This window comes from Lissotriton helveticus, chromosome 1_1 (genome assembly GCF_964261635.1).
Source record: "Lissotriton helveticus chromosome 1_1, aLisHel1.1, whole genome shotgun sequence".
Classification (NCBI taxonomy): Eukaryota; Metazoa; Chordata; class Amphibia; order Caudata; family Salamandridae; genus Lissotriton; species Lissotriton helveticus.
In genome coordinates this window covers 251,707,591-251,731,091 of record NC_136057.1, presented here as the reverse complement: position 1 = coordinate 251,731,091, position 23,501 = coordinate 251,707,591, and the positions used below count along the sequence as shown (strand labels likewise).

At 46.1% G+C, this 23,501-nt stretch overlaps 1 protein-coding gene and 1 pseudogene across 1 annotated transcript in view; one reads left to right on the top strand and one right to left on the bottom strand.

The window, feature by feature from the left end:
- The first annotated feature begins 16,876 nt into the window (after positions 1 to 16,876).
- On the top strand, positions 16,877 to 17,660 carry LOC144769030 (very long chain fatty acid elongase 6 pseudogene; annotated as a pseudogene).
- A 1,424-nt stretch (positions 17,661 to 19,084) lies between these two features.
- LOC144769022 (glycine N-acyltransferase-like) overlaps positions 19,085 to 23,501 on the bottom strand; it is a 190,137-nt gene continuing 185,720 nt past the window's right edge. Inside the window, exon 6 of the mRNA XM_078653022.1 lies at positions 19,085 to 19,589. Within this exon, the coding sequence (XP_078509148.1) occupies positions 19,163 to 19,589 (427 nt within the window). The 3' untranslated portion in view covers positions 19,085 to 19,162. The remainder of the gene's footprint in view (positions 19,590 to 23,501) is intronic.

Below are 23,501 nucleotides of genomic sequence, written 5' to 3'. Positions count from 1 at the left end.
CAGGGACGCGGTAGGCTCTGTGCCGTACCGGTGGGCTTTCCCCGGTGTCCACGTCGTGGACGCACCAGTTGGTGACACCGGGGGTGAGGGAGAAGAGGTCCGAGAACTGTCCAAACAACTGGCGACAGTCCTCGCGCTGCTCAGGAGAGAGGGAGGAGGAGAGACTCACCCCCTCTACGGAGCCATCTTTTTCTTTTGCGCACAGGAGATCGGGGAGAGGCTCCGTTTCTTCTTCTTCTCCATCGTCCGTGGCGAGGAGCAAGCTCAACTCGGACCGGGCGAAGTGGGGCTTGAGGCGGTTCACGTGGAGGACCCTCAAGGGGTTCCTGGGGGACTCTACATCGATGAGGTAGGTCACCTGACTCTTGCGCTCCACCACCTTGAAGGGCCCTGTCCACTTGTCTTGCAGGGCACAGGGCTCCACGGGGGCCATCACCCAGACCTGCTGTCCGGGCTGAAACTCGACCAGAGTGGCATTCTGGTCATACCACCGTTTCATTTCTTCTTGACTGCCCTCGAGGTTGGCCTCGGCCAGTTCTCGGAACTTCCTACTCTGGTTCCGGAGGGCCAGAATGTATCGGAACACATCAGGAGGGGGCTCGGGGGCCGCCGTCTCCCACCCTTCCTTGACCAGGCTGAGGGGCCCCTGGACAGGATGTCCGTAGAGGAGCTCGAAGGGGCTGAACCCCAGGGACTTCTGGGGGACTTCGCGGTAGGCGAAGAGGAGACAGGGAAGGAGGACGTCCCACTTACACCTCAGGGGCTCTTCGAGACCAATGATCATTCCCTTGAGAGTCCGGTTGAATCGCTCCACCAGACCGTTACCCTGGGGGTGGTAGGGGATGGTGAATTTGTACGTCACCCCACATTGTTGCCAAAGGGACTTCATGTACTTAGAGATGAAGTTGGTCCCTCGGTCGCTGACGACCTCTCGGGGGAATCCCACTCGAGAGAAGATCCCCATGAGGGCCCGCCCCACTACGGGGGCTGTCACCGTTCGGAGGGGAATGGCTTTGGGGTAGCGTGTGGCATGGTCCACCAAGACAAGGATAAAGCGGTGACCCAAGGAGGTCCGGGGATTGAGGGGGCCCACGATGTCGATTCCCACCCGTTCAAAGGGGGTACTGACCTCGGGGAAGGGTTGGAGGGGGGCCTTGCGCTTCCCTCCGCTCTTTCCGCTGGACTGACACATGGGGCAGGACTTACAATGGGCCTCCACATCGGAGCGCATGCCTGGCCAGTAGAAGTGGGTGACTAGGCGGTGATATGTCTTATCTTGACCCAAGTGTCCCGCCAGGGGCACATCATGGGCCAGGTTCAGGAGAAAGCCGCGCAAGCGTAGGGGTACAACCAGCACTCGGGCTGACCCTAGCTCGGCAGACTTTTGTTCGCTGTACAGGAGGCCATTCTCCCAATAGACAAAGTGGGAGCCGGACTGGTCACCCGCGGCCTGGGCGGCGGCCTGCTGCCGCGGCCCAACCAAGGACGGACAAGAGGTCTGTTCTAGGCAGAATTCTTCTCGGGACGGTCCTCCTTCCTGGCGCCACTGGGCCAGCTCAGGAAGGTCGTCCAAGCTCGGGGTCGATTCGACGCCAGGACCGAGGGGACCTGCATCGGGGGGAAGCTCTCCCCGGGAAACAGCTCAGGGGTCTCAGAGGATTTAGGGACCTCGGGGTCCTCGGGGGTAGCCGGTGCTGCCTCTGGAGTTGCCCCTCGGGCGGTCATCGATCGGGTGTTCACACAGGCCCATTCAGGCAAGCCCACCATTTCCAAGTGGGTCCTTTTCTCAACCCGCTGCCATGGGGAGCTCTCTAGGTCGTTGCCGAGCAGGCAGTCCACGGGCATGTCGGAGCGGACCGCCACTCGTAACTCTCCGGAGACGCCCCCCCATTCGAACGGGACTTGAGCGATCCGGCAGGTGCGGACGGAGTTGTCTGCTGCAATCACCCTGCAGGAGAGGTGGGGAACAATCTGGGCTTCGGTGACTAGGTGGCGTTTGACTGCAGTGATACTGGCTCCCGTGTCTCGGAGTGCCCCTATGTGGTGGCCATTGACAGTCACCTGCTGTCGGTACTTCTCTGTGTTGTCGGGTAGGGGGGCTCCTGGGACCATCTCCCTATTACCCAGGGAGACTAACATCATTGCGGCGGGGTCAGCTCCCTCGAACTCCTCTTCTCACTCCTCTTCTTCTAAGGCTACTGAGGTGATGTGGCGCGCTGGGGGCCCGGCATCGGCAGGCTTCTTGAACAAAGGGCAGCGGGGGTCATTGGCATAGTGCCCGGGTTGCTGGCAATGGAAGCAGGCTTGGCTGACTCGGGGCCCTGGCTTAGCTGGGGGAAACCCTGCGCGCACAGTGTGAGGTGAGTTGCCGGGCTGGTTTCTGGGGGGACTGCGCGGGGACCCTACCTGGGATCCCCTCTGTCTATTCTGATTTCCCCCCCTCTCAGACGGGAAGACCCCTGTTCATTTCGGCCAGAGTCTCCCCCGGGTCCCCGGGGTACTCTGGTGCTCACCCAGCGATCGGCCTCGACGGCCAGCTTCCGGGGGTCAGCCAACTTGCTGTCCAGGAGGTGCTGGCGGAGTTCCACAAAGCAGTTCAGGGACAAATGCTCGTAGGCGATGAGGTCGATGAGCCCCTCGAAGGTGGATACTTTGCTGCCCTTGATCCACCCTTCCAGGGCCCGGCTGTAGAAGTTGACATATTCTACCCACGTGGTGCCGGGGATCTTCTTGCAGTCTCAGAAGCGTTGGCGGTACATTTCTGGGGTGAGCCCGTACCTTGTGAGGAGGGCTTCTTTCATGTGGCTGTAGGAGGTCTGTTCGGCAGACGGTAGGTCGAGTAGGGTGTCTCTCCCCTCACTCAGGAATCGCCCCCACAGCCCGGCTCCCCAATCTTTCTGCGGAACTCGGTGAGAGGTCATGGCGACCTCGTAGGCCTTGAACTATTGCTGGATATCATCGTTCTTCTAATATTCTTTGACCACGTCCTTGGGGATGTGGACCTTGGGTTCCACCGGGGGAACGGACTCTCGGGTCGCCGCTGCTCTAATGTCTTCGGTCCGGGCCTTTAGTTCGATCTCCTTCATGCTGCGCTCATGCTCCAGCTGGCGTTTCTTCCCTTCGTGTTCTCTCTGGAGTTTCTTCTCCTCCAGTTCTCCCTGGAGTTTCTTCTCCTCCAGTTTCAGACGGGCTAGTTCCAGCTTGTGGTTTCGGTTGCGTTCTCGGTCGGTCATCTCTTCTCGAGACAGACCTCTCTCTGTACTGAGAGTCCGCGTCGGGGACTCTGTCCTTTCTCGCTCTGGAGCGTGGGTTTCGGTCAGGGGGGCTCCCTCTCTATCGACTTCTGTCGGTGCTGGAGGTTGGGCTCCGGCCTCCACCCAGGCTGTTAGGGCTTGTTGAAAGTCTTCTTTGGTGTTTAGTCCCGTTGTCGGGATTTGGCGATTTATGCAAAACTGCTTCAGCTGCCGGTGTGTATAATCTCCCAGAAGTTCCATCTGGAAGGTGGTCTCGTCGTTCGTGATGCTCATGGTTGTTCTTCGTTCGGGTAGTGTGTCAGTACTTGTACGATCCCTAGACGTAGGTTCTTATCGCGACGCTGCCACCAATGTTAGAAGGGGCAATCTCAGAGGGCCAGGTTATGCTCACCCGGTCCCCCCAAGACCCACCTCTTCCACAGAACTTGCCGAGTCTTATCGTGAGGTCCTCACCGGGGAGGACTTCGAGTCTAGGATCGTACACGCTGAGCTCCCACCACACTACAAACAGACACTACCCCGTTGGGTTCGAATAACACGTTCTTTATATAAGCAGTAAAACGAAGAAAGCACTCTTATGTACACAGTGGTCGAGGGACCACAAAGTCTTGGGAGGATTCAGGAAGGGGGAAGCGGGACAGTCTTTTAGTCTCTGGGTCAGTACGCGGCGTACCCTGCGCACAGCTCTCAATCCTCGAGCCGGGGGGTACGGGGGATGATGGTCGTACTAGCTGCTTCACCTCTGTCGAGTTGGCTCGGTCGTGATGGTGATCTCGATGGTCCAGCCGGACCAGAGTACTCTTCAAGCCGCGACGAGGTCAGCAGGGCTTGATCTGGAGGAGTTCATGAGGAGCCGCGTCAGCGTCAGCAGGGCTCGGATGGTCTTAGAGGTCGAGCCGCGACAGCGTCAGCAGGGCTCCGATGGTTACGAGTTCAGCTTGAGCCGCGACAGCGTCAGCAGGGCTCCGAGGGCTTAGGGAGGACGAGCCGTGACAGCGTCAGCAGGGCTCCGATGGCTACAGTTCAGCCTGAGCCGCGACAGCGTCAGCAGGGCTCCGATGGTTACCGTTCAACTGGAGCCGCGACAGCGTCAGCAGGGCTCCGAGGTTCCAGATGAGTTCTTCTTAGGGTCAGCCGGGATCAGCTCAGCAGGGCTTCAGGTCCAAGATACAACTGCCCGCTAGTTGTCGGGCGGGCCCAGATATAGTCCAGTGGCCCTTTGATGTCCGAACCCTCGCAGGCGGAGGTCTCAAGCCCTGGGGGCTGGTCGTTGGCGAGGTCCGGCGGTTGGCTCTATGATCCTTTGAAAGATGGGTCCGGGAATTCCCAGACACCCAGCGGGTCTGGAGCCAGCACTCAGGGAGGCCAAAGGTGCGATCGAAACTGCCTGGCTTATCTCACTCGGGAGCGCTTTACCCCCCAGCCGGGACTGGCGCGCCTTTGGAGTCTGGGTTTCGCTGGGGCCGGGGTCACGCTAGGCCCAGGGAGACAGGGATCGCGGGAAGGGAAAATGTCTGCCGGGCCTTGTGGGGCATGCAAGGTTAGGCGCTCGGAGCCGGGAGCGGGACGGGGACATGCGGGCCTGGTCGGGGTTTACGGGGGGTTCGGGCTTATCGGGGGTGAGACGACCAGGCTTCGGGGTGCAGGCTACTCTTACGGGGATGCTGCGCAGGGGCTCAGGGTGCAGGCCTACGCTCGCAGGGTATGGCAGGACAGGCGCGAACCACGCCACGAGGCCGGGTCCAACACCTTACATTCTCTTGGAGCTAGATATGGCTTGTTTCAACCATGCATTTTCAAAGTCACTCATCAAAATCGAACATGGACTTTTCAAGACCCAGGAGAGCTCAAGAATTTTATTCACATTCAATCCAGTAGTGGTATGGATACCTCTACTTCACCCAGTGGCTGACTGTCTTAACATTCCTATTTCATATTTAATTCCTCACAGTTCTTTTAAAGTGGTTATGATGGTGTTTCTACATTTAAATGTTCTCTTTAGATACTTTTTGAACATGTTGCTATGAAGTATTATCTGTTATGCACATTGTAATATGCATCCCTGATGTTGTTTTCCTATTGTCATTAGTTTTTTCCCTTTTTATATTTCCTTGCCGTGACGTCTGTTCCCTCATTCCATGTGGCTCCTTTCCTTCGATTCCTATGTCCTGGCTCGGTTTGGATTCCCTCTTTCGAGTGTTCCGTTTTGTTGAGTGTCACCATTGCCCCATCTCCCTCTTGTATGTCCCTCTCAGGTATGTTATTTTCAGTCGTCCTTTTGGATATGTACTGTCTTTTCTTCTATCTCATCTCCCACCTTAAGCAGTTTTCCTCTTCTTTCCCTATTTCCATCCTTACCTTTTCTGTTGCTGTTATCTTTCTTGCTCTCTTTTTCATTCTCATCTCTCTTCTTCTCGGTTTTGTTCACTTCTATGCTGATTTTCTTCCTTCTCCCTTTCTTTGTTTTTGTTTCCTTTTTGATGTTGTCCGTATTTCAATTTTCGACTGTTTATTATGTATAATCTTTATTGCAAATTTTCCCTCTATTAAGTTTTTGCTTTATTCACATTCAGAGTTATCTCCTGGAATAAAAGGTTTTAATAATCCCATTAAACGGCAGAGAGTTCTTTCCCATTTAGCATCTTATAATCCTGATTTAGTCCTTTTACAAGAAATCCACCTTTCGGCAATTGAGTCCCTTAAGCTAAAAAGACATTGGGTTGGAACAGTTTTATTTTCCCCTTCCACTAACAAAAAAAATGGAGTTGCTATCCTATGTCATAAAAAATTGAAATGTAAAGTTTTATCACAAGAAAATGACGAAGATGGTAGATGGGTACTGGTTAAGTTGCTTATTAATTCTATTCCTTTAACTGTTTTTAATATTTATGGTCCTACTCAGCCTGACTGTTCTTTTTGGCTTCTAATTACAAATAAGTGTATTCAATATAAGGATGATTTATTCATTTTAGGTGGAGATTGTAACCAGGTAGTGGATCCATTCCTTGATCACAAATCCTCAGTGCGCTTCATTCCTCATAAAACATATAAACAATTTCTTGATACTATCATGCAATAAACTCTTACTGATTCTTGGAAACTTTCCCATCCCGACACTTTGGATTACTCTTTTTTCTCTCCTCACATATATTTTTCTCGACTGGTTTACATCTTCCTTTCTCAAACTCTATCTCAAAACTTACTGTCCTCTTCAATTGAACCAATTGTTATTTCGGAACATTCTCCCATTGTAACGGATCTTGATTTACTTCCACCGCATCCCTGGTCATCTCACTGGCGTTTTAATAGCACGCTTCTTACTGTTTCTAATTTTTCTTCTGCATTTCGTTTCTTAACTAACGACTTTTTTCCATTTAATTCTGACCCTATTACCCCTCCTTATATCCTCTGGGATTCTTTTACAGCCTCTGCAAGAGGATTCATTATTGATTTTGTTTCTAGGAAAAAGAAACAATTTCTTCAGAAGCGTAAACCTTCTTTAGCGCAGATAAAATCCCTGGAGCATAAATGCTATACTTCACCAGATAATCATATGTCACCAGACCTTGTACGAGCAAAATTGGAATTTAATAAATGTACTACTGATAATGCATCCTCCATCCTTTTTCGCAGTAGTGCCCGTTACTATGGTGGTCGTAACAAATCTGGGAAGCTTCTCGCTTCTCGCTAATTATCTTAAATCTCGTAAATAACGTACCTTTATAGAATCTATTTACTTTCCTAATACTTCTCTCCTACATAAAGATAAGGACATACTGGATCAATTTCAACAGTTTTATCAACAGCTTTACACTCCAGAATCTCCTACCACTCCTGCTCTTATTCAGAATTACTTTGAGAATCTTCCTACACCTTCAAATTCTCATCTTGATTTTCCAGCTCTTGACCTTGACCTTTCCTTACATGAGCTCTCCATGGCTCTGACATCTCTTACTAAGGGTAAAACACCTGGTACTGATGGTTTTCCGGTTGAATTTTATTTACATTTTTCTGACCTTTTACTGCCCAAGCTTTTAACGCTCTGTCATTCCTTTTACTCTTCTGGTAAGGCTGAGGGTACTTTTCAAGATGCCACCATTTGTCTTATTCCAAAGGATGGTCGTGACAACAAATTCTGTAAAAATTATCGGCTGATTTCTTTAGTTAATGTGGATTATAAATTGTTTGCCGAATTACTTGCGTTACACTTAGATCTGCCACATCTTATTGGTAAGGAACAATGTGGATTTGGGATCACTGAAACAATATCGATGACACAAATATAGAACTACCAAAATATCGAGTAATAAAAATAGACAGCGGAAATATCGAATTCCTATCTCCAAACAGGTAAGTACAAAAATATCGAATCAAAGATATCGTTGTAAAAAATATAGTTAGTCAAAATATTGAATTTTTTTAAATGCTTTAAAGTAAATAAAAATTAATTAAATCATAAATATCATTAACTTAAACATACTTAAAATACATAAATAACCTTAAAATGAATAAATAATTAATGTAAGTAAAAAAACATACAAATTGATTTGTTAATATATATATATATATATGAACGCAATATTAATAAAAAATGTACAATATTTTTACCGTAGGATAGCGGGAAGGGAGGAATTAAGTATTACCAACAGTAGGGAAAGCGTTGGATAGCGGGAGGGTAAAAATTACTATTCCCACTCCAGAGAGAGCAACAGTAGGGAAACCGTAGGATAGCTTAGGGGTAAAAATTACTATTCCCACTCCAGAGAGTGCAACAGTAGGGAAAGCATTGGATAGCGTAGGGGTAAAAATTAATATTCCCACTCCAGAGAGTGCAACAGTAGGGAAAGTGTTGGATAGCGGGAGGGTAAAAATTACTATTCCCACTCCAGTGAGTGCAACAGTAGGGAAAGGGTTGGATAGCATAGGGGTAACAATTACTATTCCCACTCCAGAAAGTGCAACAGTAGGGAAAGCGTTGGATAGCGTAGGGGTAAAAATCACTATTCCCACTCCAGAGAGTGCAACAGTAGGGAAAGCGTTGGATAGCGTAAGGGTAAAAATTACTATTCCCACTCCAGTGAGAGCAACAGTAGGGAAAGTGTTAGATAGCGTAGGGGTAAACATTACTATTCTCACTCCAGAGAGTGCAACAGTAGGGAAAGCATTGGATAGCGTAGAGGTAAAAATTACTATTCCCACTCCTTAGAGGGCAACAGTAGGGAAAGAGTTGGATAGCGTAGGGGGAAAGAATTACGATTCCCACTCCAGAGACTGCAACAGTAGGGAAAGCATTGGATAGCGTAGGGGTAAAAATTACTATTCCCACTCCAGAGAGTGCACCAGTAGGGAAAACGTTTGATAGCGTAGGGGTAAAAATTACAATTCCCACTCCAGTGAGTGCAACAGTAGGGAAAGTAAATACTTCATATAATAACTAAAAATATATATATATTAATATCAATTACAAATTATTTGAAAATAATTACCAATTTTATATAATATAATAATTAGTCATTAAAAATACAAATAAAAAATATTTATTAGAAATCATTACCTATTAATACAAATTAATTACCAATTTACAATTAATTAATTAGCAATTGAAAAATAATTAACAATTAATTAAAAATAAATACCAATAAATAAATTAAAATGTAATTAATTACAATTAAATTACTTCCCACCCTATTCCCCTATAAACCCACAACCCTCTACAGTAAATAAATTAATACAATTAACATAATTATCAATTAATCAATTAATACAAATGAATTACCAATTATAATTTAATTAATTACCAATTAAAAATTAATTAACAATTAATTCAAGAAAAATACCAATACATAAATTAAAACATTTAATTAATTATAATTAAATTACTTCCCACCTTATTCCCCTATAAACCCACAACCCGCTACATAAAATAAATTAATAAAATTAACATAATTAGCAATTAATCAATTAATACAAATTAATTACCAATTCTACTTTAATTAATTACCAATAAAAAATTAATTACCAATTAATTCAAGATAAATACCAATAAATAAATTAAAACATTTAGGGCTCGATGTAGGTAGCCAAATACCGGTCGGTAACGGCCGAAAATCGGTAAATTCGGCCATTACCGACCGGTATTAGTGCATCGAGATGTATGTCACCAAAAACGTACCGAATCGGTAAATACCAGTCAGTAAAACACCGAATCGGTATTACACGATTCGGAATTTACCGAATACATAATCTCCGATTCGGTAAATAAGAAATGGTAAGTTACCGAATCGGTAAATACCGAATTCATATTTACTGAGTCGGTAAATAAGAAGTGGTAAAAAAGGCCATTTGAGATGTAGCAAAGTCAGGAAATACCGAATTTTGTGAAATTCGGTATTTAAGAGTCGGTATTTAACATGGATTGGAAGCAGGTGGAAACCAGGAACAGGATATATAAGAAGCTCCCAAAATGCAACAGTACACCCACAATGGCGGCCTTCTACGTAATTGCAAGGCGGCTACGGATACAGGCAGCAGGAGAGGGGGTCTGGCTAACGGAGGAGCAGGTACATAGGCAGAGGATCACCCTCTTCCAACTCACTGAAGCAGAGATCCTGCAAAGGTACCGACTCCATCCCAGAACAATCCTGGACTTGATCAGGGACCACCACCCATATCTGGAACACCCAACCCCAAGAGCACACGCCATCCCACCCCATGTACAGGTGCTGTGCTGCCTACACCTTCTTGCCTCTGGGAGCTACCAGCACGTGATAGCCTCTGTAGGTGGAGTGTCCCAGAGCTGCCTGTCACGCTTCTTCAGAAAATTTCTAAACGCCATGATGCAGAGGATGGAGCACTACATTGAGTTCCCTGAGACACCTGCAGAACTAGCAAGGACAAAAACCGAATTCTATCAACTTGCACAGTTCCCGCACATAATAGGCTGCATCGATAGTACGCACATCCCACTATGCCCACCTGCAGCAACTGAGCACATATACAGAAACCGTAAGTCCACACATTCACTCAATGTGCAGGTGATCTGCAATGCTAGCAACATGATACCGGACATTGTAGCCAAATATCCTGGGAGTACCCACGACTCCTACATATTCACCAACAGTGGGAAATACAGACGCCTTGTTGCTGGTGATTTTGGTGATGGATACCTGCTGGGTAAGTATGTGTGAGACACCCTGACAGTTCATGCAGAAGGAGCACTCCTGAGTATGTGACTAATCTAATTATCCTTTCCCACCCCGGTGACAGTGCATATGCCCTGCGGTCATTTGTGCTCACCCCCTACCTGAACCCATCCACCAGGAGTGAAAGGCGTTATAACGTGGCACACAGAACAACATGTTGCTTGGTGGAACGTACATTTGGGCTGCGGAAACGTAGATTTAGGTGCCTCCATAAGAGTGGAGGTGCACGTCAGTACACGCCAATTATCTGTTGCAAGATTATTGCGACCTGCGCCATGCTGCACAATCTTGCCACCAAGGAGGGCACAGAGATAGAACTCACATATCATGAGGACATTGATGATGGGACAGTACAAGCAGATCACAATGCAGCAGGAGCAGCACAAGCAACAGATGGTCGACTGCGACGTGCTGAAATTACCAACAGATACTTCTAATTGAGCGATGACACACAGCCATGCCCAGTGATTGGAACACTCACTTTAATGTACACAACTGCACCTTCCCAAAAAACATTTATCAAATTAAATGCACTTTACACAATGTTTTGCCAAAGTTTCCTCACTTTGACCTGTCCTGTGATCAATATGTCTCTCAATGCTTGCGCTTACGCATGATGTTTTGCGAGGCATGGGGCTGGGGGTCTACATGTGCAGTAGTGCCGGTGTCTTAGGCATGGAGTCTGCTGCTCCTACGTATGTCCTGAAACACCCGTGCTGGACCCACTCCTGCTCGTTGACTCCTCAGTGTCTCCAACAACCATGTTGCCACCTGTGGCTGTCAGCTGTGTCAGCATTGCCTCCATTGCTGAGGTCACCCTCCCCATCCCCCGGGACAAGTCACTGCAGCAGTGAACAATGTCAGTCTGCAGATTAACAGAGCGGCGACACTGCAGGGTGGTGGAAGTTGCCAACCGGTTAATCGACTGATTGAGCAGCCTGACCTCGCGCCTATACCTGCGCCTCTCTTCTTGGTCACTTTGTAGCCTGTCACAGAGGGTGCCCATGCGCACCTCCATGCCCCTCACCCCCTCTGCCATGGACTCCATCCCTTTGCCCATTGCCTCCATCCCTTTGCCCATGGCCTCCATTCCACTTGCCATGGCACCTATCCCCCGATTGATGTCCGATATCCTGGTATTCAGGATGCGCACCTGCCGGTGCACAGCCATGATGCCTTTGGCCTGCATACGCTGGACTTTCACCATTGTGGCTTCAAGCCCAGCGAAGACACCCTGCACATCCTGCCCCTCATCCTGCTCTCGTGCCCTACGGACACGGTCACCTGCACGGCCAGATCCCAGTGAGCCAAGTTGTCCAGCGTGGCCAGCCATTGTTGGTGTACTAGGTCTGGGAGCCACTACCACTTCTTCATCGGAGCTCTCCAGGATCCTTAAAGGTGGTACATCCTGCCTCCTTGGCCTCACGCGCACAGGGGACCCTGAGCTGGGTGTAGTGGCTTCTGCTGGTGCTGGCTGAGTCTGTGTGTCTAACAGCAGGGGCGAGAGTGGCTGAGCAGTGGTGCCGTGCTCCATTGCTGTGGGTGCCTGGGGTGTGGATGTTTCCTCAGGGACAGTGCTAGGTCCAGCAGTGTCTTTGGCCTTCTCCCTCGCAGACGATGTTGTGGCACTACACTCCCCTCCCAGCGCTGCTCTGCGCGATGACTTTCCTGTAAACAGACATGGACGATGATCAGCTGCCTGTTTTCCCAACACAGATTCCTAACACACATTTTCATTTGCCTAGACTGTTTGTGCATGGGGAGTGTCGCATGGCATGGAGGGTTCGGTGTTGGCAGCGTTGATGTATGTACCTATGACTACAACTACCATGATGCATTGCTGGGGACTACAGTCATGTGTGCTAGATTGTGAGTGATTCACCCACATTGGGAAAGGGGCCTGGGAATGGGTGGGGTACATGTCCATGCATCTTACCTTTCTTACTTGCAGCTCTGGCTGAGCTATCAGCATTCCCGATCCCATGTATGCTTTCAGGCTCCATGGTTGATTCGACGAGCTGCTCCAGGTCGGTGAGGCTTGGGGCACGGCTCTTCCCTCCACCGGTTGCTGCTGATGCCTTCCTCTGGGTGGCTAATCTTTTTTTGGTGGTGATCCTCAGATCATACCACCTCTTCTTCATGTCGTCAATTTCTCTGTGGGTCACTCCTAGGGCATTGACCTTGCTCTGTATTGCCAGCCAGGTGGTCCTCTTTACAGACTCAGCAACTTGCAGAGACTGTTTCCCGAACAGCTGGCTGTAGTGCTGCACAACCTCCTCCACCAGCACCTGGAGCTCTGTTGGGCTGAATTTCACCTTTCTCTTTCTGTCCCCTCTATCCTTTTGTGCCTCCTGGGACTTCATGCTGTTTCTCTTGGTCTCAGTGCAGCCTGCTCCTCTGTCTCCCTTCCAGCTCTCTCTGCAGTTCTGTTGCTCTGCACCTGCATGGGTGTGGCCACCTCCAGGTACTGGGGTGTGGTACTTGCACCTGATTGGCTGATCTCTCAGATGCTTGGTTGTGGGGTGTGGTGGGTGTCCCTCATTGGTGCACAGGCTCACATGTCATGTATTCGAAATTTTGAGATCGGAATTTACCGATTCGGTATTTACCGAATCGGTATTTACCGATTTGGTAAATTCCGATTCTGTGTCTCCCATTCATTCCTATGGGACTGGAAGGCCATAGGGTTGTATGGGTGTTACCGAGTCGGATATTACCGAATCGGTAGATACCGATTCGGTATTTACCGAGTTTGAATACCGATTGATACCGGTATTTTTTACCGGATTTTTACCTACATTTGGGTTTCCGGTTCATAAATACCGATTCGGTATGAGTTGGTATTTATGAACCGGTAAAAAAAAATTACCTTTATCGGGCCCTTAATAATTTATAATTAAATTACTTCCCACCCTATTCTCCTATAAACCCACAACCCACTACAGAATAAAATTACGCAAAAATTAAATACCATAAAATTCATTACTTAAAATAAATTATAAAATAAATATTCACTTTTCACACATATACTAACATAAAAAACAATTTAAAAAATTCGATATTATTAAAAAATCGATATATTTAACATCTATATTATATACTTCGATACTTTGACTTTCTATATTTATGTAAATCGATATTAACTTACCTCAAATTCAATATTTTTGTAGTGTATTGTATTGGGAACTTATACAGCACAAAACTGCCACCCTACGGGTATCCTGGCGCTTGGATCAAAGAGAAGTCCTGAAAAAAAGAAAACCAGAGTCAATTATCTAAAAGGACAGACTTAGGACCCATTACTAGGAAAGAGCCAAGTTTTGTTGTCTATATTCTGTCCATTCGATATTTTGTCCATTACATTCGATATTTTTGTCGTATATATTCTGTCCATTCGATATTTAGTTCATTCTATATTTTCAACTCGATATTAATGCAATTCTATATTTTTAACTCGATATTCTGACTGTATACCGTGGATTTGTAAAGGGTAGACTTACTTCTGACAACTCTTGCCTTTTTCTTAATGTTTTAAATCAAGACCCACTACTTTCTCTTCCTTTGGCCGCTGTCTCTGTTGACGCAGAGAAAGCTTTTGATATGGTTGATTGGTCCTTTTTAATTGCTTCATTACGTTGGCATGGCTTTGGTCCCAAATTCATCTCCCTTGTATCCCTCCTATACTCCGTACCAAAGCCTCAGTGCTTGTCAATGGTCAACTTTCTTCTTCCTTTACTCTTCAATGAGGTGTTCGTCAAGGATGTCAACTATCCCCACTCCTTTTTGTCCTAGCCTTTTCTCTCCTCCATTCGTAATAATACTTTCATTTCTGTTTTTTCCTATGGCGACAATCAACTGAAACTCTCTGCATATGCAGATGACATTCTCTTATTTATTTCTAACCCAAAAATATCTAGTCCCCTTTTACTTTCTGAATTTGAATCTTTCTCTCTAGTCTCAGGCTGTAAGATCAACTCCGATAAAACTGAAATTCTTCCCATAACCAAATCTTGTCTTCCTCACCTTTTCTCTTCCACTGGCTTTGCTTGGAATAATGCAAAGATTAAATATCTGGGCATTTGGTTTTCCAATTCCATTTCTTCTTCAATTAAATTAAATATGTCTGCAGTCTTGTCTCGAATTGATCTACTGTTTTCCTCTTGGAATCCTCTTTTCCTTTCCTGGTGGGGTCGATTGGACTCTATTAAAATTATGATAGCTCCTATCCTAATTTACACTTTTTCTATGTTACCTGTTCATATACCTGCCCTTTATTTTAAACGTATTGACTCCTCCCTCTCAAAGTTTCTTTGGAAGAATAAAAAAGCTAGAATTTCTCTTGTTGCTCTTCGCAAATCTAAACTTAACGGTGGAGTTAACTTTCCAGACTTTCGTCTGTACCATAAATCTTTTTCCCTATGTCAAGCTTCGCGTTGGCTTTCTTCAGAATCTTCTCCCTTTACCCCTCTTTCGCTTCTCATTAAACACACTCTCTTATTACCTTTTTCTTTCAATGAAGTGATACTTTTTTCTACCAAATCTCTTTTTACATTATCTCCTTTATTCAAACACACCTCCTCTCTCTTAAAGCCTTTGGTTCTTCCACATGATATAACACGTGAATCATTTTTAAATACCCCCATTTGGTATAATTCTCTTATCCTTAAATGGCAGACCCATATCCTGGATCTCTTGGAAATTAAAGGGTGTCATATGGGTTATACACCTATTTGATGGATTACTCCCTTGCTCTTTTCCTCAATTTCAACTTTTATTTAAATGTCCGCGATCTTTTTTGCACAAATTTACTATTCTTATGGCAATAATTCTTGATCGTTACTATTCTCTTCCCTCTTCACCATTACAATTTCCTCCTTCACCTCTTCTTACTATCCTTGCCACTCTCCCTAAAGCATCTCTAATTTATAGTTTCTTCTCCTCTCCTAATCCGGATCGTGCTAAGACTAAAGTGGAGCTTGCCTGGGAAGTGGATTTAGATTGTGCTTGGTCCGTTGCTCTTTGGGACAAAATCTGGTCCAGGTCTTTAAAAATCTCTCGTTCTGCTTCTCTTACTCAATCTTTATTTTATCTATATCATAGACTCTATCTTTCCCCTCTTGCTTTGTCTCACTTCATACCTTCTTCTGATTCTAAGTGCTGGACTTGTGGTGCCTTACATGCAGATCTTCGACATTTACTCTTTTTCTGTCCTGTTGTCTCCATCTTTTGGGATAAGGTTTGTTCATACATTTCTCGCATCTTTTCGCTCTCTATTCCATACACCACTAACATTCCCTTTCTATGTAGCCTCTCCGATTCCTTGGTACTTCTTCCATATTCCCATGGTCTCTTCGGTCTCATGCTTGCTCTTGCATTCCAACACATCTCTTCCAACTGGAAATCCCTTAACAAAATTTCTATTCAGGGCTGGTGGAATATTTTATGTCATTTTCACAGACTTGATGTCGCCTTTGCCTCTTCATGCAAACCAATACGCAACACTGACCTCTACTGGTTACCCCTCACCTTATACTTAGATCGTTTGGCTTCAAAACAGCCTGTTTCTACCCACTCAGAGAATTTTAAACCACCTTGAAGGACTCTGACTCTCTCCTTCTTGTCATTTTATCTTTTACAGTTTCTTCACACACTTTGTTATTTCCTTTTATGCTGTTTAATTTTGCTTAGAATTGTACCATTTGCTCATTCGCCGTAATCATTCTTAGCATTTTATATCCTGTACTGCTATTGTTTTTCCTCCCTACCTATTCTCTCCCCTTTTCTTTAAAATCCCCATAAAATGCTTTTTTGATTCCCATTCATTGACATTAGCATTTACTATTATATGCCATGTTTTAAATTGTACTTTACTGTTTTCTGCTGTTGTCTTTGTTTGCTTATAATTTTCTCTAATAAAGCTTTTCAAACATTGAAATGTAAAGGACACAGATAGGCCTCCCAACAACGCTTTACGCTATCGTCGATCCCCGGTCTTATATACCCACCCCCTGCATCTACAGCATGCTCCCACCCTCCAAGAAAAGCACCCACCAAACAAGGACCACATATCAGTTTCTCAGCATCATTTCTTAATCCTCTGCACGAGGGTGCCACAGTAGGTGCCACGCTCATGCTGGCAGATCATCACACACCTCTTCAAATATACACCAGAGGTAAAGGCTTTAAGACGGTAGCGAATGCGTGGCCTCCTGGGTGGATGTGGAAATGGGTAGGAGAGTGTGCTGGGGAAAAGGCAGGAGTTGAATCCAGAGAGAGTACGTGTGCGTGTGTGTATGTGTGCTTACATCCAACTGCATGAGTTTGTGTGTGTGCCTGAAGGTGGTGGCACCAGGTATATCCTGACCCAGAATCATTTTCCTCCACACCTAGACACCGGCTTCCCCCCTCAACACCGGCCAGATGAATGTGTCAGGTCTCACTTTGCAAGAAAACATATTTGGAAAGCAGTTCAAGGAGAATGAAGCCATCGAGTGGATGCAGGAGAAGTGAAAGAAGTTGTTCCTCTTCTAGGCTCTGCATCCTGCCTTCATATTTGGTTGTCAGCACCTGATGAAACAGTCAGCTACGTTTGAGCTCAGAAGGCCACCTATGCTCTGGTCCTTATACCTTGCTGTCTTTAGTATTCGGTGCTGTACGAATGGGCACTGCCTTTAATGATCAAAAGGGTTGAAACTGTCAGTTTGTGACCAGTGCTTCTATTACAGACCTGTCAGCAAATTCTGGGCTTATGCATTTGTGCTAAGTAAAGCACCTGAACTAGGGATACAGTTCGTATTACTCTTAGAAAACAGAAGCTCATATTCCTGCATCAGGACCACCACATTACTATTTTACTTTACTCGTGGTACTCTTACAAGGACATGGTTGCTAGAGGGGGCTGGTTGTAACCATGAACCATGGCGTGCATGCTGTCAGGTACACGTACTATGCTTTTTAAGCTGCTGGCTTTGGAGTCACGTGCAAATTTGCCATGTTTATCACATTGGCACAGATCTCTCAGATTTTGATAGGATGCGCAGTCAACTATCTGGTCTTATCATGGATTGAGCAGGGCCATTGCCCATCCCACATGCAAAACATCATCTGATCCTCTATCATGTACATCAACAACCTTTTTATCTTCTGTCAGTTCTTCTTCGAAGCTTATCTCAACAAAACAATAAAACCAGCCAAGGCTGACTAGAGGCAAGACAAGATAAAAGCCAGAGCTCAGGATCATTAAGTAACAAACACATACGAAATACACAGATTTAAACTAAATTAAATAAATTCATAGGCGCAATGAAAACATATCTGGCCAATCCCAGACTTTTGTTACTTGCCAGGCTAGAGACACCAAGGTTCAGCCTAACCCAGTGGGATGCCACTCCTTCACTGGGATCACCAAGTTTAAACACAAAAGAAATTTAGCAGTCATCAGATGGCACTTACTTCTAGAGCCTAGCACGGCACAAATGAAAAAATAAACAAAAAGTACAAAAAAATATAAAAATAACAATTTGTATAAAATGTGTATTTAACGTGATAACCTCTATCTCAACAACTAAAGAAACATACACAGTAAACATCATAAGCCAGCACAACAGCATACAAGATGATACTGCACTCTTATGCCCCAATAGTTTCAAATTTCACCAGCCACTACTGGATTTTTTAAAACTTTTGAGCCATGCAAAAGCCACGTGTGTGACTAAAATCTGGCTTGCAGCACTTAAAGGTGTCTTGCTGCAAGCAACTCAGGTTGGTGCCATGCAGGTAGCAGTTTGTTATGGTGTGGTGCACCACAACGTCAAACTTGCATCGTGCTTTATGACACATCTCTCAGCCGTGCGAGAAGGTGCTCCATATTGTAAATGTGCATCCATGACACACAAAAGTGGTGTTGCACAGCGCCTTCTCCTGCAATACTCTGCAACACATCACTGCATGCGTCTTGATAAATTTCTAGCACGCAAAATGATGGACCTGCCCATCAGATGTAGACCCGTGGGTAGTCACCCCTGTCTTGCTGAAAATCTTATAGTCTTTGCCCTCGCAATCAGACCACCATAACATATTAAATCAAATTCCATCCTACGTCATGGTACATACGTTTGTCATGTCACACGTGGGGGCAGAGTGGCAGATGATTGAGATTATGAGGAAAGCCAACAGGCACACTTGTGAGCAGCCCTCCCTTCACACTTGCCCCTCCAGTACTGCCTGTGGCAAAGGAAGTCTTAGCCTGCTAGGTGGGCATGGGAGCACATTAAAAATAATTGTGCCACAATCCCTGAGGGACTAAAAAGCCTCGGTAGGGCAGCCCCGGCGTCTTCAGGTGTCAGCCCCAATGGAATTTCCTCAGCATCATATAATACCGTTTTGCCCTGGATATTTCCTCTGACCTCTTTTTGGCATACCAGTTTTATGTGTTGTGACCAGTCCTGCTCTGGTGTCAGGGTGACAGTCAATAATGATTCATGATTCATAAGGAAATTGTTTACAAATTAAATATTTATTCATGTTTTTACTAGTGTTTTCTCAACTAACACCTTGTTGCTTGCAGGTTGCTTCTGAACGCCATCAATGAAGCTTCACTCCCAGCATCCCATGCTAAGAAATACTTAAATTTGATAAAGGGAAACTTTGGACACACGCACGATGACACAACCAGAATCCCTTTAGGAAAACTTCCCCTGTGGTAAGTTAAGTGGCCATCACTTGAGGCCGACAGATATACCTAAAGCAGTCACAAGGTGATCTCCGTAAACCCACTCTTCTCGCTACACTGTGTATCTGGACATTCTCCTTGCTGGTGGTAAAGTGATATGGGAAATCATCCCACTGTAAATTGAGGAAGACAATGAAGGTTATGAGAAGGCTGGTGAAGATCCCCTTCCCTCGATATTCTGGAACAGTGTATCCCATTCTTATTGCTGCGGTCTGGTCCATGACAGTCCAGGAGATGGGCTTCCCACCTGCGTCACGCATGCACAGGCTGGGCAGGTGTTGGATGCATTGGCGGACCAGTTTAAGGCTGTTCTCATTTCCACCATTTATCCAGTGAGTATTCACCAGCTCAGCTTCAGCACCACTGACTGGAGAAGAGAAGAATACAGGCTGATCATCCCTGCTGAAATGAGACAAAACAATATTTAGGAAGAATTTAACATCAATCACAAAATCAATAATCTTCCTTGTTACGTGACAATATAGGCTTTTTTAGAGACTGAATAAGAGAAAGTATCTCACTAAAACCAATGTGGTATGTATTATCTGTCTCAGTTTATTGAATCAACATTACCACATGAGTTATGTGCACCTAAAGTCATCCTAGTGTAGACAAACCTAGTAGAGTTGATGGAGCTGCTACAACATCCTTTATTTTATTCTTCACATGCTTGAGATGAGAAACCTGCTCTTTAATTTGTGAGTCCATTTACCCATTCTCCTAATCCTCAAGTAATCACTCTAAAAAACATAAAAACTCTCCTTTATCTTTCCCTCCTACTTCCTCTGCACCACTGCCCTCACATCACAGATATTCCTCAGCTTAGTAGGATCACAGATATCATATACATTCTTTCCTAATTCAAACTCCTAGTCACTTATCCCCTCAACAACATGAAAGGAGTGACTTCCATACTGACCCGAGGAGGGTTCACTCAGCCCATTGCATATGTAGATTACCTTCTGGCAGACGCTAGTAGGTGTAATTAGCATCATGTCTCCATAGGAAATATATGTTTGTTGATCTGCCTATATCTTCGGGGCTGTTTGACAAGTCTTCACAAAATATTTACGAAAAAGTTCTCTGGTGAATCTTATTGTGGACAGAAAATTCTAAGTTGATTCGTGAAACAGGCTGAGAAAAATGGAGTTCGAAAAAGGGTGCATCTGTAATGTTAATTCCGAAAGGATCTGTCAACATGCCACAGCCTGAACCCCCGAATAGAATCACAACAAATTTGCCAGAAAGCTAGATTTTGTTTCACAGATCAGTTATTTGGTGTGAATCTGTTCATCAGTTGCTTGGACATAAAAGAAAATAAAGTTGGTGATATCTGTGGGTACGATTATTTTTTGAAAGATAACAAGCTTGTGCAGGGAAATACAAAGCTCTGATTCTCTGCCAACACTTCCTGCTTTCCCCCACACAGAGTGTAAAAGAATTCATGGACATGGTAGGAATATCCTGACCTATTAAAGTTGGTCCTGGTGGCCCAGAAGGATCTCAACCGTCCAAAAAAGCATTTAAAAAATAAAAATAATACAGAAAAATTGTGATATTCGTGAATTTGGGGGGAAAATAATACTTGGTTGGGCCAGGCCCAAGGAGCACGTTCATAATAAAGGAGGAGGGAGCACAGACCACCGACTCCTGGGCCTTATTTCTTGTTAAATGGGGAGGCCTCTCGAACCAAACCGGGGACCATCTACTCCCTGGGGTAAAATTTCAAAAATGAATTAGGGGCTGTTGTAAGTTATTTTCATGCCCTTCTTCTTCCTTTGCTCATTCATCTTGCCCAGCCTATGATGCCTATAGAATGTCATGACTGCATGGAATGTGGTGTGCAGGGAGTTAGGCAGTTGATGTCAGCAGGCTGAGCAGGAAGGTTATCCTGCTCCTGGTGGGGCGTACTTTACAGCTAATTACCATTTTAGCTCATCTATACTACTTGTAACTGAATAACAATAAAGTTACTACTTGGAACCAACTACCTGACTTCCTGAAGATTCATACCTTATTATAGGGGCCTCATGGACCCCTGTGCTCCAGGGACCACCACCTTCCCCGGGCTTATGCCTTGTTATGGGTGGGCCTCTCGAACCCCTCCCTGGTCCATGGGGATCTCCACCTCCCTGGGGCAGATCCTGCAAGAAGAAAGGAGGAGGGCTGTGCAGCCCCCTTTCTGCAACCATAGATGAAACTGGGGACCTCCAACCTCCAGGGCTGGCTACTGCTATGTCGTGGGGAGCCCACCCCCAAACATAGCTGTTTGCTGTGGCTTGGCAGAAGCTTTACCGCTCCTGCTAAGCCACTGCAAATGCTCCGGAGCAGAATTGCTTTCAGACACAGAGAGCTGCTTTTCCAGCAGCTCCCTAAGTCTGAAAGCAGTGCCGGCTTCCGCAGATTATGTCAGAACTTTTCATGAGTGATGTAATATGTGAGGTCATAAGCAGTGCATTGCGGGGACGCAAGTTATAGCTAGATCTGTTAACTATAATTGGTGAATATCTGTGTTCTAGAGTTCAAAACGTTAATGTTGTTACTGACATATAATTACCTAACTTTAATGTTACCATAACCTCTGGTTCTTTCAGTGACTTTCCAAGGTCTTTTTAAACAAAAACAGATCTTTTTATCTCACCTAACTATATTATTGTGTTATGTGAAAAATAATTATAAAGCACACGTACCCCATACAGTTTCTTGGCCCTGGATATAGGTGGTGGCCTGTGTAGGAGAGTAGGGTCTGCTATCCTATGGTCACCCCAAATTTTTGCTTTTTGCTTCACTGGTTTATGACTTAATGTGGCTGTGGGCCTGCTAATCAGGCCCACAGCCTGCTGTTCTCTCTCTAAATTATTGCCAATGTACTTTAGGTACATTACGAAATTGGAACTGGTTCACCTTATTGGCCCCTGTAACAGTGTACCCAGGTACCCAGGGCATAGGTGCTTCCAAGGCCTACCAGAGGCTGCAGCACGTATTGTGCCACCCCTGGCCTGGCCTCCATATTTGACACAACTGGCTGATCACTCAGCTGGGGTAAGTCGGTGTAACCACCCCTTACTTAGGTGTAGTATGCCTATACCTAACCCAAAATGGACACATATGTTCCTATCAGCCACTCCTATGGATGGCCTCATCAATCCTGGAGGCAGAGTGCTTGGAAATATGTGAGATGGTGCTCTGGCATGAGCTGAGCCTGTCTGCAGCTTTCGGAACCATGTCCTTTAGCTGTTTCATGATACTGCCATACCATATACTCTTAAGTGCATTATGAACCTCGCGGTTAAATGCTATCTTTGGTTTGGCTTTATAAAAACATGTCGAGTAAGGTGTCATACGAATTGGAATACTACCCCCTTGCCAGTTCTGGCGATGGGGGTAGCATTCCACCCTTCTAGAGGGACACGACATGTACCTAACCTGAACCCCGGTTAAAGTTAAACAGAGCCTCAGCATCACAAAATGGATGCTACCACCACAGACACAAGTCTGACCTGCTGCTGCTGGGAGTCCTTCCAGAGAGGGCAGCTTGGACAAAGGGTTTCCTGCCTTGGGAGGTGCTAGCACCACCCCAGACAGGATTTTGTGTATTGGGTAGGACAGGGCTGAATAGAATCAGACATGCCTGGGGCACACAAGGTGTCCCTGTGCATATGCCAGTTCAAACCGGTGCTGGGGCTTTCCAGCCCCAGTCTTGGCGCGAAGCTGGACAAAGGAAAGGGGGTGTAACCACCCCCCTTCCTGGTCCCACCCAGAGGAGGGACATAGTAGGTGATCCGGCCCCCAGATTTGGAATAAGAGTAGGAGCTGTGTCCTTAGACTTCAGATCATCCTGAACTCGACTTGAAATACAGAAGAAACTTGGACTTCGACATTCTGCTGCACAGAAGACGGAAGAGAATCTCCCTTGTGGCCAAGGAGTGACCACCCTGTGAATACAGGCACCAACCAGCAACTCGACGTCTGCTTTGCCGCCGCCTCCAGCCGGAGCCCGAGCCCAGAGCCTGACAAGACCCAGACTCCCTGACATCTCAGAGCCCGATCCACAGTCCCTGAAAAGAAGAGACCAGTGGAGGCACCGAGAGACGTGGGACCGGACATCTTGGAAGACCCCCGAGAAGCTGACTGCGCAGCACCCGAGGCACCTTCGACGCTGTGCTTTGGGTTTGAGAAGCCCCAACACCGAGCAGCATTTGCACTGAAGATCAGCCCCCCAGCATCTCCACGATCTGCGTGGGGCCCTTTTGCACTTTGCCACTCGACGCGCCATCCCGGTCACTTGCCACGTGGCTAGTGGCCATCTTGGCA